The sequence below is a fragment of the Fragaria vesca genome, linkage group LG3 (genome assembly GCF_000184155.1).
Source record: "Fragaria vesca subsp. vesca linkage group LG3, FraVesHawaii_1.0, whole genome shotgun sequence".
NCBI classification, from domain to species: domain Eukaryota; kingdom Viridiplantae; phylum Streptophyta; class Magnoliopsida; order Rosales; family Rosaceae; genus Fragaria; species Fragaria vesca.
The window spans coordinates 14,262,186-14,276,867 of NC_020493.1; the positions used below are offsets into that span (position 1 = coordinate 14,262,186).

General features: G+C 38.3%; 1 protein-coding gene and 1 pseudogene across 1 annotated transcript; one reads left to right on the forward strand and one right to left on the reverse strand.

Annotated features, from left to right (window-relative positions):
* Nucleotides 1–2,144: 2,144 nt before the first annotated feature.
* Nucleotides 2,145–5,198, forward strand: LOC101304169 (vacuolar protein sorting-associated protein 22 homolog 1-like). The gene is made up of 8 exons (XM_004294318.1): nt 2,145–2,311; nt 3,052–3,127; nt 3,204–3,314; nt 3,408–3,543; nt 3,814–3,968; nt 4,437–4,544; nt 4,672–4,761; nt 4,877–5,198. The coding sequence occupies exons 2-8, from the start codon at nt 3,077–3,079 to the stop codon at nt 4,976–4,978; spliced, it is 753 nt and encodes a 250-aa protein (XP_004294366.1). The 5' UTR covers nt 2,145–2,311; nt 3,052–3,076; the 3' UTR covers nt 4,979–5,198.
* Nucleotides 5,199–5,924: 726 nt separating this feature from the next.
* LOC101296555 lies at nt 5,925–7,327 on the reverse strand (annotated as a pseudogene).
* Nucleotides 7,328–14,682: the final 7,355 nt, after the last annotated feature.

Below are 14,682 nucleotides of genomic sequence, written 5' to 3' on the forward strand. Positions count from 1 at the left end.
ATCAATGCGCATAAGTCAATGATCAATCATCTAGTTAGATTCATCCTTACTATTCAGTTATAGGGGAAACAGTCGACTGCTTTAAAGAGATATATGATAATCATATTCAACACTACAATTCGTACTATATGAGTCATATGTCTTTGTCTGATTATTATACTTTTATAGACCAGCGTGCGTCGTATTAACAATCTAGATTCTCATTCTAGATGTTGATGAAGTTGATGTTTGTAATATTTATATGTAAATCAAATAATTTAAATATTTTAGAAAAAAATTTCTTCCAAAAATCCTGATATTTTTTTCTGATATCCTCGATATATCTGATATCTCATTTTTTTCAAAGTACCGATAGATATTCATCGATACCGATATTTTAATCCTTAGGTATAACGTTTACATAATTAGCATCACATAAACATAAACGCAGCCTGACCGATCACCGTTGACGTGTTATTCGGTGATGTAAAGTCATCACCAGGCCCAGCCCTAGGGCAAGAGCAGCAAGGCCCATGTCTAGGGCCTTAAAAATCTAGGGGCCTCAAAATATTTTATGGCCTGCTATGTTTAAAAAAAAAGAAATAAAAAAGTGACAAAGAATAAAAAAGGTCACCGTAAAGTGGCCAAACTAATTAATTATTAGTTTATTATTACTATTTCAATTTGCAGTCCTACAAGTCTACATACATTTTTTCTCGATTACAACCCTAAACTCATCTGCCATCTTCGTCTCTTTCTCCCAATTTTTCTTTAGGTTTTAGTTTTCTTTCACAATCAAAGCCATAAAAGGAGTCAGACAAAAGAAAAGCCATTTTCAGTGTTTTTTATTTTATTTTATGATTTGAGATTTGTTTTATGTTGTTTATGTTATATGTTTGAGGCTTTGTATATATGATAATTCTTAGGATTTAATTGTTTATACTTTGAAACTTTGATACAATTTCTTCCGTAATGTTTTCATGTTTTATTTTTTTTTAAATTTGATTTAAGGGGGTGTATTGTATATGGAATTAGTGGAAGTTTTAAAGAAGTCTATGGAATTTGAAAGTCTAGGTGTATTCAATACAGATTTTTAAAAGTCCATCAAAGTCTGGGTGTATTCAACTAGATTTTGAAAAATCATTATGAATTCCACCAAAATTCAGGGGTATTCAATTAAGACTTTTTAAAATGAATAGAAGTTTAGATGTATTCAAAATATCATTCATACTTATGGAATTAATAACTCATGGATAATTGTGGACTTTGTAGTGTAAATTACACACACCAAACTTCAATATTTTTCCATCCACTAGAGCAAAGATTTGGAAAAGTCTATGACAGACTTTCTCTTTACATGTGAATATGTTGATCCTACAATACATCATCTTTTTTTTTATTTTTTTATATAATATTTTGTGCTATCAATGTTCTATTCTACCTATTCTTTTCAATGTTTTTTGAATGTTAATATTTTGTTGTATTTCAATTGTAATGCTTGGAATCCTCGATAACCTAAAATATTATCTACTAACTCTTGATATTAGAACCACATGATCATATATTATTATATTAGCGTACATGAATTAAACTTGTGAACATCTAATGTCCCACTTTATAATATGTGTTTTTGGTTTACGTACTATGCGTGTTGTTAAGTTAATATAATTTTTTTTGTTACCTATGTTTATGTATTTCAATCAAATATTATAAATGTATGCATCGAAATTAGATAGATGAACACTCAACTTATAATCGGTGTCATTATGTGTTTGTCATTGCATCTTTATTTTTTGTTCATTTCCTGTAACTCTGTAAGTATTAAGAAATCTACATAAGTCATTCATATGAAATCTGTAGATTTCAGAAATCAGTGAAAGTCTATGATTAAAAATCGATGGTTTTAAGAAATCAATGAAAGTCTATGAACTTTTTAAAGAATCTGTAGACTTTTCAAAAAGCCAATTGATTAAAATAACTCTGTATGAATCCAAATGCAATACACCCCCCTTAGGGTCTCGAGATTTTCTTTCGTCTTGGGCCTCTATACACACACAGGGCCGGCCCTGGTCATCACGGCCGAAACCAAACTTCAAAAGATACAACCTTGACATCTTCACCAAGTTATGTATTACCTAAACGAGATGAAAAGAAAAAAGAAAAAATTCCGATACATAAATTTGATTTTCGTTTATTTATCAACTGCGACCAAAAAGGTTTCTGTATTGGTGGATGAGGAGAGAAACGAAGCTAAACAGCTGAGAGACACCATCTCATTCGGTCCATCGGCGACTCCACGGTGACGGCTCTCATCTCACCGGACACACTTTAGGTACTTCAATTTGTTCTGAATTTTATTGACTCTTGATTTCAATCTTTTGTAAGCCAAACACCAATTTGATTTCGTTTCAAGAAGCTTATTTATGCGAAAAGACTGATTTGATTTCCCACTTTGTCTTTGGATTTGAATGGGTTAGTTGCAGTTTAGTTTCATCATCGGATTCCACTCTGATATACGCCGTTTGATGAATTGAAATGGATTGCATTGCTTTCTTTGGATAATATATTCATGTGTGGAATCAAAACTCATTTAGTAGTTCATATAATGCTCTTAGGCTTAATGCTACAAAATCTCTATGTTTTCTGTAACGAACATATAAGACATTTTAGTTTGATGACATTGTACTCTGGTTGCTTCTTGCTAGTTATATATGCTTAGCTTGTAATACCTTTTTAATTTTTGAATGAGAAAAGAAGAGGAGGAATTCGAGAGGTTTGGATTTGTTGGATCGGTTTCTGTCTTCAAAGAGGAAAGGAATACTTAAGTGAGATGATTTTTAATTTTAATTAGTGTGAGATAGGATTTGGTTAGGTCCAGGAAAACTAGTTTAGGAAGGGAGTCTGCCTTCCTAAGGGAAGGCCGAAAATTCTGATCAGGGTGGGTGTGCGTGATCAGGGGTGTGCTTTCATGTTACAGGGCACTAATTGGGAAAGAGGAGAACTTTTTTGATATAACAACTACAGTTTAGATTGTAAATTCTTACTAGACTCATTAGTTTTCTTTTTTGGCAGGTTCCCTTCTTCAACTCACAGAAGAATGAGGAGGAGACCTGGTATTGGTGGTTTACAGAATGCTGCTGCTGCTAGGGTTGGTTTCTTCTTTTTACCAGTGATTATCGCTACTAATTATTTCAATATGAGTAACTGTGTATGCTGCTCTGCAGGACCAATATCGGGCGCTCGGCCAGAATGTGGCCCAGATTAGAACGGATCTCATGAAGGAGCAGCTTGCCACTTTTAAAAGCCAGTTAGAAGATTTTGCTCGCAAACATAAGGTCCAGTTTTCTTTACCAGCACTTTCAGAAAAAAATTGGTGATTTTTTTTTATTTGGAAGAATTTGTATTGACTGTTAATATTGGATGCACAGAATGACATTCGCAAGAATCCTGCTTTTAGATCACAATTCCATGATATGTGCACTAAGGTTGGAGTAGACCCCTTGGCCTCCAATAAGGGTTTCTGGGCAGAGCTTTTGGGGATTGGTGACTTCTACTACGAACTTGGTTGGTATCATCTTCCTAGTGTCTTTGGATATCTGCAAGATCGGCTGTTGTTATTGTTACTGCTAAATAGATTACATACTAATGCTCCTGGATTTTAATGAATTTATTGCAAATTCAGTATGCAATGTTCCATTAAAAAAAAAAAAAAAACAAAATTGGAGTTATATATATGATACATATTTTTATTCAGTCGCTTGTCTCTGCATTTTACCTGGAAGTATTTGTAAATATTTTATAAATGCTCTAATGTTGAGCTCCTTGGTTAGGCAGGAGTGCAAATTGTTGATATATGCTTAGCAACAAGACCCCACAACGGAGGCTTGATCAACCTGCAGGAACTCTGCAATTTGCTTCGTCAGAGACGAAAGAATGACCGTGAAGCTGTTTCCGAGGATGATTGCCTGCGTGCTATAAGTAAGCTGAAGGTAACATGATTTAACTTGTGTGTACATAACTCTAAAAAGTTTCAATCCTAACTTAATTGGACTACAACCTTAGGAATCATGAGTCAATTGGCCCTTTCACCCCAAGAAGGGATACAAGAAATTGGTGCTGTCCTATTTTCTAGCTAGATGAGATTCTATGTTGGATGACTTGGCATGACTGCTTAAATTCTTACCACAATTTTCTATGGGTTGATTCATCTGGACGCCAAACCAGCACTTCAGCGTAGGCTTACCATCCACATATCTTTTGTGGGAACAACTAATAATGTTGCTATTCTGCCTTTTAGGCTATTGATTACTGGAAGACAAATTAATTCTAGTTTTTACAATTTTAGTTCTGTTGGTATCTATGATAGTGAAACCATGTAGTTTATTGTTTGTTAAAACTGTGATGCATGATTATTGATTATGTGATACATTATACTGTCATCTCGTGCTTGATTCCAGGTATTGGGTAATGGTTTTGAGGTTATTTCTGTTGGAAAGAGGAAGCTTGTCCGTTCTGTTCCAACTGAGTTGAACAAAGACCATAATGAAATTTTAGAGCTTGCCCAGGTTGGAACTTTCTATTTTATGGTCCTTCTACCTTCATCTGTATAAAATTGGAGTAAATGTTTTGCTATGTACCATCAAGATTCTAGAATGATTATTTACAGTTAGTTCCCGCTTGTCTTTTCTTTAGTCTCAAGGCTTTGTGACTGTTGATGAGGTAGAGAGACGGCTATCTTGGACCAGTGGCCGTGCAATTGATGCCCTTGACACTTTACTAGATGTAAGTTTATGACCTTTACTCATCTACTCCTCTACTAGTATTCTCTCTTTCCTCTTTAGTCTATTACATGGACCGTACAATTTCCGGGGCTCAAAATACTATTGCTTTGTATCAGGAGGGTCTTGCAATGATTGATGATGGCCACAAAGATGGTACACGCCGATATTGGTTCCCATGTGTATCTTCCATCTCTACCCTTGTTGGAGCCGACACTTGACAAATGAGATATCTCAACATAATGGAGTTCAATACGATCATATGTAAAAATTACTCATCTGTGGTTCCCTTTGTAATACTAGTTGGTCGAACATACTGACAATGTTCAATTCTTTTCATCTTGTAAGAGATAATTTGCTACATTTTTCACAACTCGGTCTCCAAAACTCCCACCACAATTTGAGATGTGGTTTATCAGAAGTTATAAGCTTTAGCAGGACTATGAAGTTGGAACTAGATTGAAAAAAAAAAATGTAGTTGAACGCCCATGGAGCTTGATTGCATGAACCCAAAAACAAGAAAAATGATATAAAAAGAAAAGAAACAAATATAAAAGTAATCAAAATACCTTCGGAATTATGAATCCTGACGAACACCCAATGTCTATATTTTACTTTGGTTTTCTGATTTCACATACTTAATTTGATATTACCCAATGCATACTTTGTCAATTGAGGAGAACAATTCTCGTAGCATCTTTGGGGCTGGCCGACTCCATGTTGCCAATACCATTATACCAACGTTCTATTGGCATCACCACCCCAATTCCAAGCGTGTCTTGATGAGTTCACAAATTTGTGGAGTTTAATTTTGTTTCAATTGAATATGTGCATGGCTTTGAAGGATCGTCTTTGACTCGGGTGCAAAAACCTGAACTTTACAAAAAGGCAAAATGGTAAAGTAGTATTTAACAAAGTTTTAAAAAAATAAGGACGTGTATTAGCGTAATTAACTATGTGTGAATAAAATTAATCAATTCAATTACATGATGAATAACAATAAGATGGTTGATGTTTATTTATTTCCCAGTATTAAGCACAACCGAGAACTTAGTGGGTGAACAGGATTTCAATAACATGGGTGAATGATAAATAAGATGGTTGAAATTTATTTATTTCCCTGGTATTAAGCACAACTGAGCACTGAAAACAGGTGAACTGGATTGTTCAAGTGTTTGCATTCGCTACTTCAGAAGTAGTCTCAGCCTCTTCAGTCCACTCAGAGGTAGGTTCACTCCAAGACCTAGGTCTTAACCCTAGCTTGGAAAATAAGATCATTTCCACTGCCTCAAAAACCTTGTGTTTGTCCAAAAACTCATTCCAAATTCCACTCACTATGCAGTATCTCTTGTTAAAAGGTTGCTTGTGGTGCATAGCATGTTGCAGCCGAGATATCAGTATGCCGAAATCTTGCAACGCCACCACTAAAGGCGGTAGCCGGCTCCTTTTTTCATGAGCCCAAGCATGAAATTGTTGGGCAAACAAAGCGCAACCAAAGAAAACAGTAACAAAGGCATGAACAATTGGTTCATCCAAAGCAAGGTCCAAGGGAAGCACTACGAAAGTTATGACACGAGCAGGGACATGTAAATTGTTAGCAAATTGGCGCTTAGTGGTTGTCCATGGTGACCTTCAAATGACTCTATTAGGCCACCAAATATGGGTGTTGAAAAATTACCGTAGTTGTCAATCCCCCAGTGGTAAAATCCGGACCCGAGATCCGCCAACAAGTACCCGACCAATCCCGCTAAAATGGGCTCGGCCCAGATGTGTGAATGGGCTGCACCAGCTACAGATTTAGCTAGAGAAATGAGCAGAGTGATGCTCCCAATTGCTACCCATGCACGGTGAGACCATGTTGATAGTAAAGTACTAAAGTTTCATCCCTTGGAAGTGGCCGGATGTTGTCACGGAGAAGGGTGGGTGAGAGTTTGAGCAACGATAACTGCGGAGGTTCGATAACAAGCTTGCTGGAGGAACAGATAGGTGTGTCGAGCTCTGAAGAGTGACATGCTTTTCGAAAATAGTGATCGTATTGAACTATGATAGACATTTTAGGGTGTCACGTACAAGTAGATAGACCAAATTGTAGGACACTAATTGGAGGTGTAGTCACTGTAGTGGAATACTTATATACGGGGAATTATGAAGTAGTGAAATAATTAAACGGTTGAATCTTCATTTTTTTTTTTTTTTTGAAAATGGGCTAAAGCGGCCGCCCTCATGCCTTAATCATTAACGAAACCGCAGAATACAAGGGGGGGGACATAAAACCTGAACTCCGTATTACATAAACATCATGAAATAATATCAGGAGATAACAATCCTATGCATCCTAATAAGCACCATTTAGCAAAGAGTACATCATTGACTACTCCATTTGTTTTACAATTTCGGCGACATACTGGAAAGACAATGTTCATGCAGAGGCATAAATTACTATGTCTAATAGCTTTCCTAGCATGTTACCACTGGAAGATAGTACCAGTGACACTAAGTCTCATCTTGTCACTAGGAGGCTGCGACCATTTGACAAAACAAGGAACTCGCCGCTCACCTAGAACAGACATGGTATGCAAGATACGTAAACCGGGACAAACCCCACACATCCAAACCGACATTGGGTTAGGAATTATTGAAAACATAAAATCTGCTAAAGTAAAATAACAAAAATATAAAAATACAATTGCCCTAAATGGGCTACCTTTAACTCGGGTCGAGCCCAGAAGAAGGCCCCAACCCCGAGCCCAAACCAAGAAGAGAGGAGAGATCACCGCCGCTACCCTGTCTCGCCGGAAACCTCAGACCGCCGCCACCGACACTCTAATAGCAAGCTCGCGCCGGAATACACCACCACAACCTTGCCATAGCCAACCAAGAAAGAACCAAATCCAGGTTGGAAGCGTCTCAAGACCGGAGCAACTCGACGCCGCTCGGATCCACGAGAACCATCGCACCAGGTTGGAAAGCCTCCAGATTAGAGAATGCCCGACCATCGATCCACCGTCCTCCACGCCAAAATGGCAACGCCGCCACGCTTGACAGCCGCTGCAATCCCTCCCGCTCCTCACCTCACAACCCGACGCCACAATCCCCTAATCAAGACGATCGATCAAGGAAGAGAAACGCCCGCCCAGCCCCACAAGGAGGCGACTAGACCCGTCCGACGACGACGAAAAGAGCTCTCCGCCGGACAGGGAGGGGGATCTCACCTTTTGCTTCAGAGGCGTGCGGCGCTCAGAAACCCTTTTTTTTACAGTTGAATCTTCATAAGTCATCAAGGACGGATCATAGTGTCAAATTTTAATTGCTGACTAAATTGTATGCTTAATTAGCTTAATTATGAATGTGAGGTTTAACCTAGCCGAGTCTTTTTTTGTCTCTTTTTTTTAAAGGTAGTTGGGAGGCTCAGCCCCAAGCCTAGTTTCATAACCTAGCCTAGTCTCTTTCTGTGGCCAAAACTAAAGTTAAAGAGTTAAGTCCTTAATTAATTATGTTTCTCTTTTCAGAAATAGCAGTAATTAAAATTTAAAGCCAAAGATGGAAAAATATCTTATTATAAACAAGAATATAATCCCATATAACATAGTTAAGTACTTAAGACCATATATATATTTCATTCTATTTTTCGTTTTTAGAATCGTTAACCTATTTAGTTTCATTCACTACCAGAAGAAAGGCTTCAGCCGACAAAAAAAAAAAATCAGGCAGACGAACCATTTTTTCGCCGGCTAAAGTAAATTTTTTTTCGTCGGCTAATTTATATTTTCGTCGGCTATAGTCAACTTTAATTTCGTCGGCTAAAGAATTTATTTCGTCGGCTAAAGTTCACATACTTTAGCCGACGACTTTAAACATTCTTTAGCCGACGAAATTTTAATTTCATCTGCTAAAGTGCTTTATATTCGCAGATCTGGACAGCAGCTCATCTGCATCTGGGAAAAAAAACGGGAGAAGAAAAAACGGGAGAAAAAGTTTGGGTGTTGTTGAAATTTGTCTATAATTAGTTTGTGGAGCTATATATAGGTACGTACATGTGTATATATGTTGATTTTGAGTTTTATTTGAGTTGATCGATTTTGAGTGTGATTGAATTGATAGATTTTGAGTACGTTGGATGTATATATATATGTGTTGATCGATTTGGTTGATGATTTGATAATATATATGATCATGAAGTTGTTGTTAATAAGTAGTAGATATATATATATATATATGTTAATTAATTTATAATATTATTATGTTGATGGTATGAAGTTGTTGATGATATGAGTTGATGATGATTTTGTGATGATGTTGATATATAATATTGTTATGAGTTGATCGATTTTGTTGATGATGTTGATATATATATATATATATGTTGATCGATTTGGTTGATGATTTGATAATATATATGAAGTTGTACATATGTTCATAAGTAGTGTATATATATATATATGTTAATTAATTTATAATATTGTGTTGATGGTATGAAGTTGTTGATGATGATCTTGTGATGATGTTGATATATATAATATTGTTATGTAATTATTAATTAAGTATATCTATATATATGTGTGTTAATTAATTTGTTATTAATTAGTTTTAGTACGTAGAATATATATAATGAATTGAGATTTTACATATGACATAGAATTTAATTAATAATTAGCTAGCGTTATACATATATATTTTGTTATATTTTCAGGATATGGATAAGAGTTGGATTTCGCTTCCAAAATGGGACAAAAGATATGGTAAAGGAATTATAAGTTTTCTGGAATATGCGCTGGCTAATGCTAACGGGAACACAATTTTCTATTGCCCGTGCACGAAATGTCAGTGTCACAGCGATATAAATCGATTTGCGATTGACAAAGTATGGCAACATCTGAAGAGTAACGGGTTTTGGGAGAAGTACACATGTTGGTTATATCACGGTGAAACATCATCAGGAGGTCCGCATGATCATGGCCAATTTTCTAAGACGGGAAGTACTAGTACATCCAACGATCCAACAACGGCCTTCATCAACGACATGTTTCCTTATGAGAACGGTGTATGCGCTCAAGGACAGTATATGCCTGACCCGGTGCAGCCCTTCCCTAGAGCTGTCAACACTGCTGGTATTGACAAGTATAACAAACTGCTTGCTTTTCAACAGACCCCTGTGTACCCCGGTTGTCAGAAGACCGTTCTTGAAAGTGTGATGGACGTAATGAAGATTAAAGTTAAGACAAAATCGACCGTGAAGGCTGTTGATGATTATCTACAGTACACTGCTTCGATGCTGCCCCACGGTCATCGTCTTCCTACCACTCATCATAAGGTTTGATGTATCCTGAAAGATCTTGGGCTTTCCTACATCAAGATCCATGCATACAGATATGACTGCGTTCTCTTGTAGGGTACAGATCTAGAAGGGAATGACCTTGGTGGCCTTGACGCATGTTCGGTATGTCACACTAACAGGTATAAGCTGACTCTTGCAGGCAATAGGAAACCTGTGAAGGTACTTCGGTATTTCCCGTTGAGGGATAGGCTGGAGCGGTTGTACATATCTTCACACACGGCCAAAGCTATGAGATGGCACGCTGATAGGGAATTGCATGAAGAATATACCGTTATACACCCTGCTGACAGGAAGGCTTGGAAGCATATAGACAGGGAGTTTCCTCATTTTGCGTCAGAGGTCCGAAATGTGAGGCTCGGGCTCTCATCCGACGGGTTCAACCCTTTTGGCAACATGAGTCTTCAATACAGTGTATGGCCGGTGATTTTGGTACCGTACAACTTTCCTCCATGGATGTTCATGAAGAAGAAATACAATATGTTGAGTTTGTTGATTCCGGGCCCCGGTTATCCAAGGAAATGTCTCGATGTGTATTTGAGACATTTGATTGAAGAGCTTAAGTTTTTGTGGGACGTTGGTCATCCCACTTATGACAAGTCATGCACGAGATGTTCCAGATGCATGTCATGGTTGTTGGTACCATCAGTGATTTTCCTGCCCGTGGGATGTTGTCGGGCAACGTTGTTAGGGGATACAAGGCTTGTCCAGAGTGCCTTACCGATGAGGGGAGCAGCAGTCATTGCAACAAGATATGCAAATTGGGTCACCGTACTCTTCTTCCATATGATCACGAATGGCGGTTCGATGCACAAGCATTTGATGGGGCCATAGAAATCGGTGTGCCTTCCAGAAGATGGATGGGGGAAGAAATTTTAGCAGTGCTTAATGAGTACAATTTTAGGCAGCTCAGCAATCATCCCAATATTGTGGCGGCAATACCTGAAAGACCCGATAGGTACAAATTCTGGACACATAAGAGCATATTCTGGGAACTCCCATACTGGAGTAAGTTGTTGATCAGGCACTACTTAGATGTGATACACATAGAAAAGAATGTTTGCGACAGTGTGGTGGGCACAGTGCTGAACTTGGAGGGGAAGACGAAAGACGGTCCTAAGGCACGCATTGATCTAAAAAAAATGCAAATAAGAAGACATTTGTGGTTGAAAGAAGGGAAGAAAAAAAATGCCTCAAGCTCCTTACACCGTGAAGTCTGACCAGAAGAACGTAATTTTCAGGTGGATGAGTTGTGTGAAGTATCCTTCAAGCTATGCAGGAAATATAGCCCGGTGTGTGAACTTCCGGGACAATAAGATGTACGGGTTGAATAGTCATGACTGTCATATCCTGCTACAACGTCTCTTCCCTGTTTTCATTCGACCGTTCCTTCCCCATCTGGTGGTGGAGCCGTTAGTAGCGTTGGCAAGATTCTTCCAGAAGTTATGCACACGGGAAGTGAAAAAATCTAACCTCCGGGAAATGCAAGAGGACATCATTTATATCATGTGTAAATTTGAGAGGATATTTCCTCCAAATTTTTTTGACATCATGCCTCACCTGATGATCCATCTTCCCGAGCAATTGTTGTTTACCGGTCTAGTACACTACACTTGGATGTATCCCATGGAAAGGTACGTTTTTTACACCTGAATTCCTCAATATACATGTTCAATAATCATAACACTTTGCAACTTGATTTATTGGCAACTTAGAGACTACAAAGATTATGTGGCTAATAAATCCGCGCCTGAAGGATGTATAGCTGAAGCGTATATTGCACACGAGTGCGTCACCTACATGAAGTTGTATTTAGGAGCGTTGAAGGAAACTCCGCAAACCATACTGGTAGATGTACCGAAGTTCAATCTTTCCATACTCTCCAGTGATGTTGAAGTTTATGAAATTTTGCCAGACTCCTACAAGTTGCAACCACATGAGCTAGTCATTGCCCACTGGTGGGTATTGAACTGTCCAGAAGTTGAATACTAGAAAGACATCCATCTACATTGTCCAGACATTCAAAGTGATCTCGAGTACCACAACAGGGAGTTCGCAAATTATTTTGGCGGCTGGGTACGTAATTCAATATTTCTGTATGTGTTTATGTTTATTGCATAATTATCCATATTTACAGTTGAATGGTTGGTTGCAAATGAACCATATTCAATTTGATGGTCACCCAAATTGGTCACACGAACTAAGACTTCTAGCGATGAAGCCGATAATGTCAAGAGTTTATCCGATGTGCAAGGTGAATGGCGTGCAATTTATATGTGAACAGAGAGACAGCAGACGGAGAACACAGAATTCTGGGGTGATGACGCATGGTGGGCGGAATGGAGTTGACTATTATGGTGTTCTCCATTCAGTGGTGGAATTCGTTTATGGGCAAGGCATGATAGTACACCTCTTCAAGTGTACATGGTTTGATACTAGGCCGCAGAGCATGAAGACCGATCAGTACGGAATATTATCGGTGAACACTGCTACAAGTTCTTATGAAGATGACCCGTTCGTTTTTGCCACATCGGTAAAACAAGTGTTTTATCTTGATGACCTTGCTAAGGGTGACGCGTGGAAAGTAGTCAACCTTGTGCACCCTCGAAACATTTACCGGGCGGCTACACTTGGAGAGGCCGAAGACGAGGAAGAAGATGTTGCGTATCAAGAGCCCAACGCAATAGGTATTCCTAACTCCTCTACCGTTCGCCTTAATAATTTTAAAGTGGGTCGTTCAGTGTGAATTCGTGATGAAGAGCCAAGGCTTATTGATGTTGATCCAAATCAAGAAACAGACGAAGACTCTGGCGATGAGGAAAGACATATATTACAAGAAATTAATTCTGACACCGAAGAAGACTCATCGGATGATTCCGATTACGAGCCTTAGTTTTAATTTAGAGGACGTAATCCATTAATTTGTATAACTAAAGACCTTTTCCTTTATAGTTTACATATGTTGAATTCATATTTCAGTTATTTTATATGAATTTTGGTGATATATGATGAACAGGAAGTTACTATGGTTTACTAATACCTTCTGTTTTTTTAATGTGTTTTTTCCTTTAGCCGATGAAATACACCATAATTCGTCGGCTAAAACCATCTTAGCCAACGAATTATAGTGTATTTCGTTGGCTAAAACCATTTTAGCCGACGAAATATACTATATTTCGTCGGCTAAGATGGTTTTAGCCGACGAATAACCTAATATTTTGTCGGCTTTAGTTATTTTTTAATTTTTTAATTACATACTATTCGTCGGCTAAACCCTAAAATTTTTCTATTACATACTATAGCCCTATCGTCGGTGGTTATTTTCCGTAAAATTTTTAGACGACTTCTTGCGTCTCATCGGTTTGAAACTATTTTCAGTTGGAGGTCCGGCCAAAATACGTAATTTAGACAGTCGAACGACCTTTTCCGTGCGTTTAGGGGTTTGACTTACGGGATTGACCGTCCGGATCGAGCCCTTAACCTTGTCGGATCAAGTTGAATTTTTGCCCATACATGTATTTTGTCATAATGGTCAGATTTGACGGTCGGATTTCTGTTTCTCAGGTTTGTTAATCACAATCACAACATGCCTACTAATGTTGTATAACTTGTTTACCAAGTGTTAAGTAAATGTTCCGTTTCAAAAACAAACTATACGTAAAACCTTCAAACGTGAAAAAGTCGTGAAATAAGATATGACCAGAATGGTGAAATACATCCACGATTGAAAAATCATAGTATTCCGGTAAAGATTAGGTGCCGATAGTTGCGGTAAATGCAATTTTTCATTCTTTCTCCCTATGAGTAGCCCTATCTTCGGTGGTTATTTTGCGTAAAATTTTTATACAACTTGTTGCATCTCATCGATTTGAAACTATTTTCAGTTGAAGGTCCGGCAAAAATACGTAATTTAGACGGTCGAACGACATTTTCCGTGCGTTTAGGGGTTTGACTTATGGGATTGACCGTCCGGATCGAGCCCTTAACCTTGTCGGATCAAGTTGAATTTTTACCCATACATGTATTTTGTCATGATGGTTAGATCTAACGGTCGGATTTCTGTTTCTCAAGTTTGATCATCACAATCATAATGTGTCGAATGTATAAAAGTACTTGAGCTGACAAATTTCAAAGGTTAGCCGACAAATTTCAAAGGTTCAGCCGACGAATTTCAAAGGTTTTAGCTGACGAGTTTGATCTTAGCCGACGAGATTCTTAGCTTTAGTTGACGAAATAATAATTTCGTCGGCTAAAGTTGTCGGGTTTAACTTGTTGCGCTCGATAGCAGAAAAACTCTAGCCTCCTCTTCCACCTCCTCCGCCTCCTCTCCCTCTCCCGCTCTCTCGGTCGCCCTCGCCCTCTCTCGGTCTCCGCCTCCTCCCTCTCACTACCAGGACAAGCACTTTAGCCGAAGAAAATTTTTCGTCGGCCTGTCAGCTTAATTCGTCGGCTAAGATCTTAGCCGACGACCTTTCGTCGGCTTAGATTTCGTCGGGAAAAGCTCGTCTGTGGTGACCTTAGCCGACGACACACGTATAAGTCGTCGGCTATAGTCCACACTTTACCCGACGACATTATGTCGTCGGCTAAAGT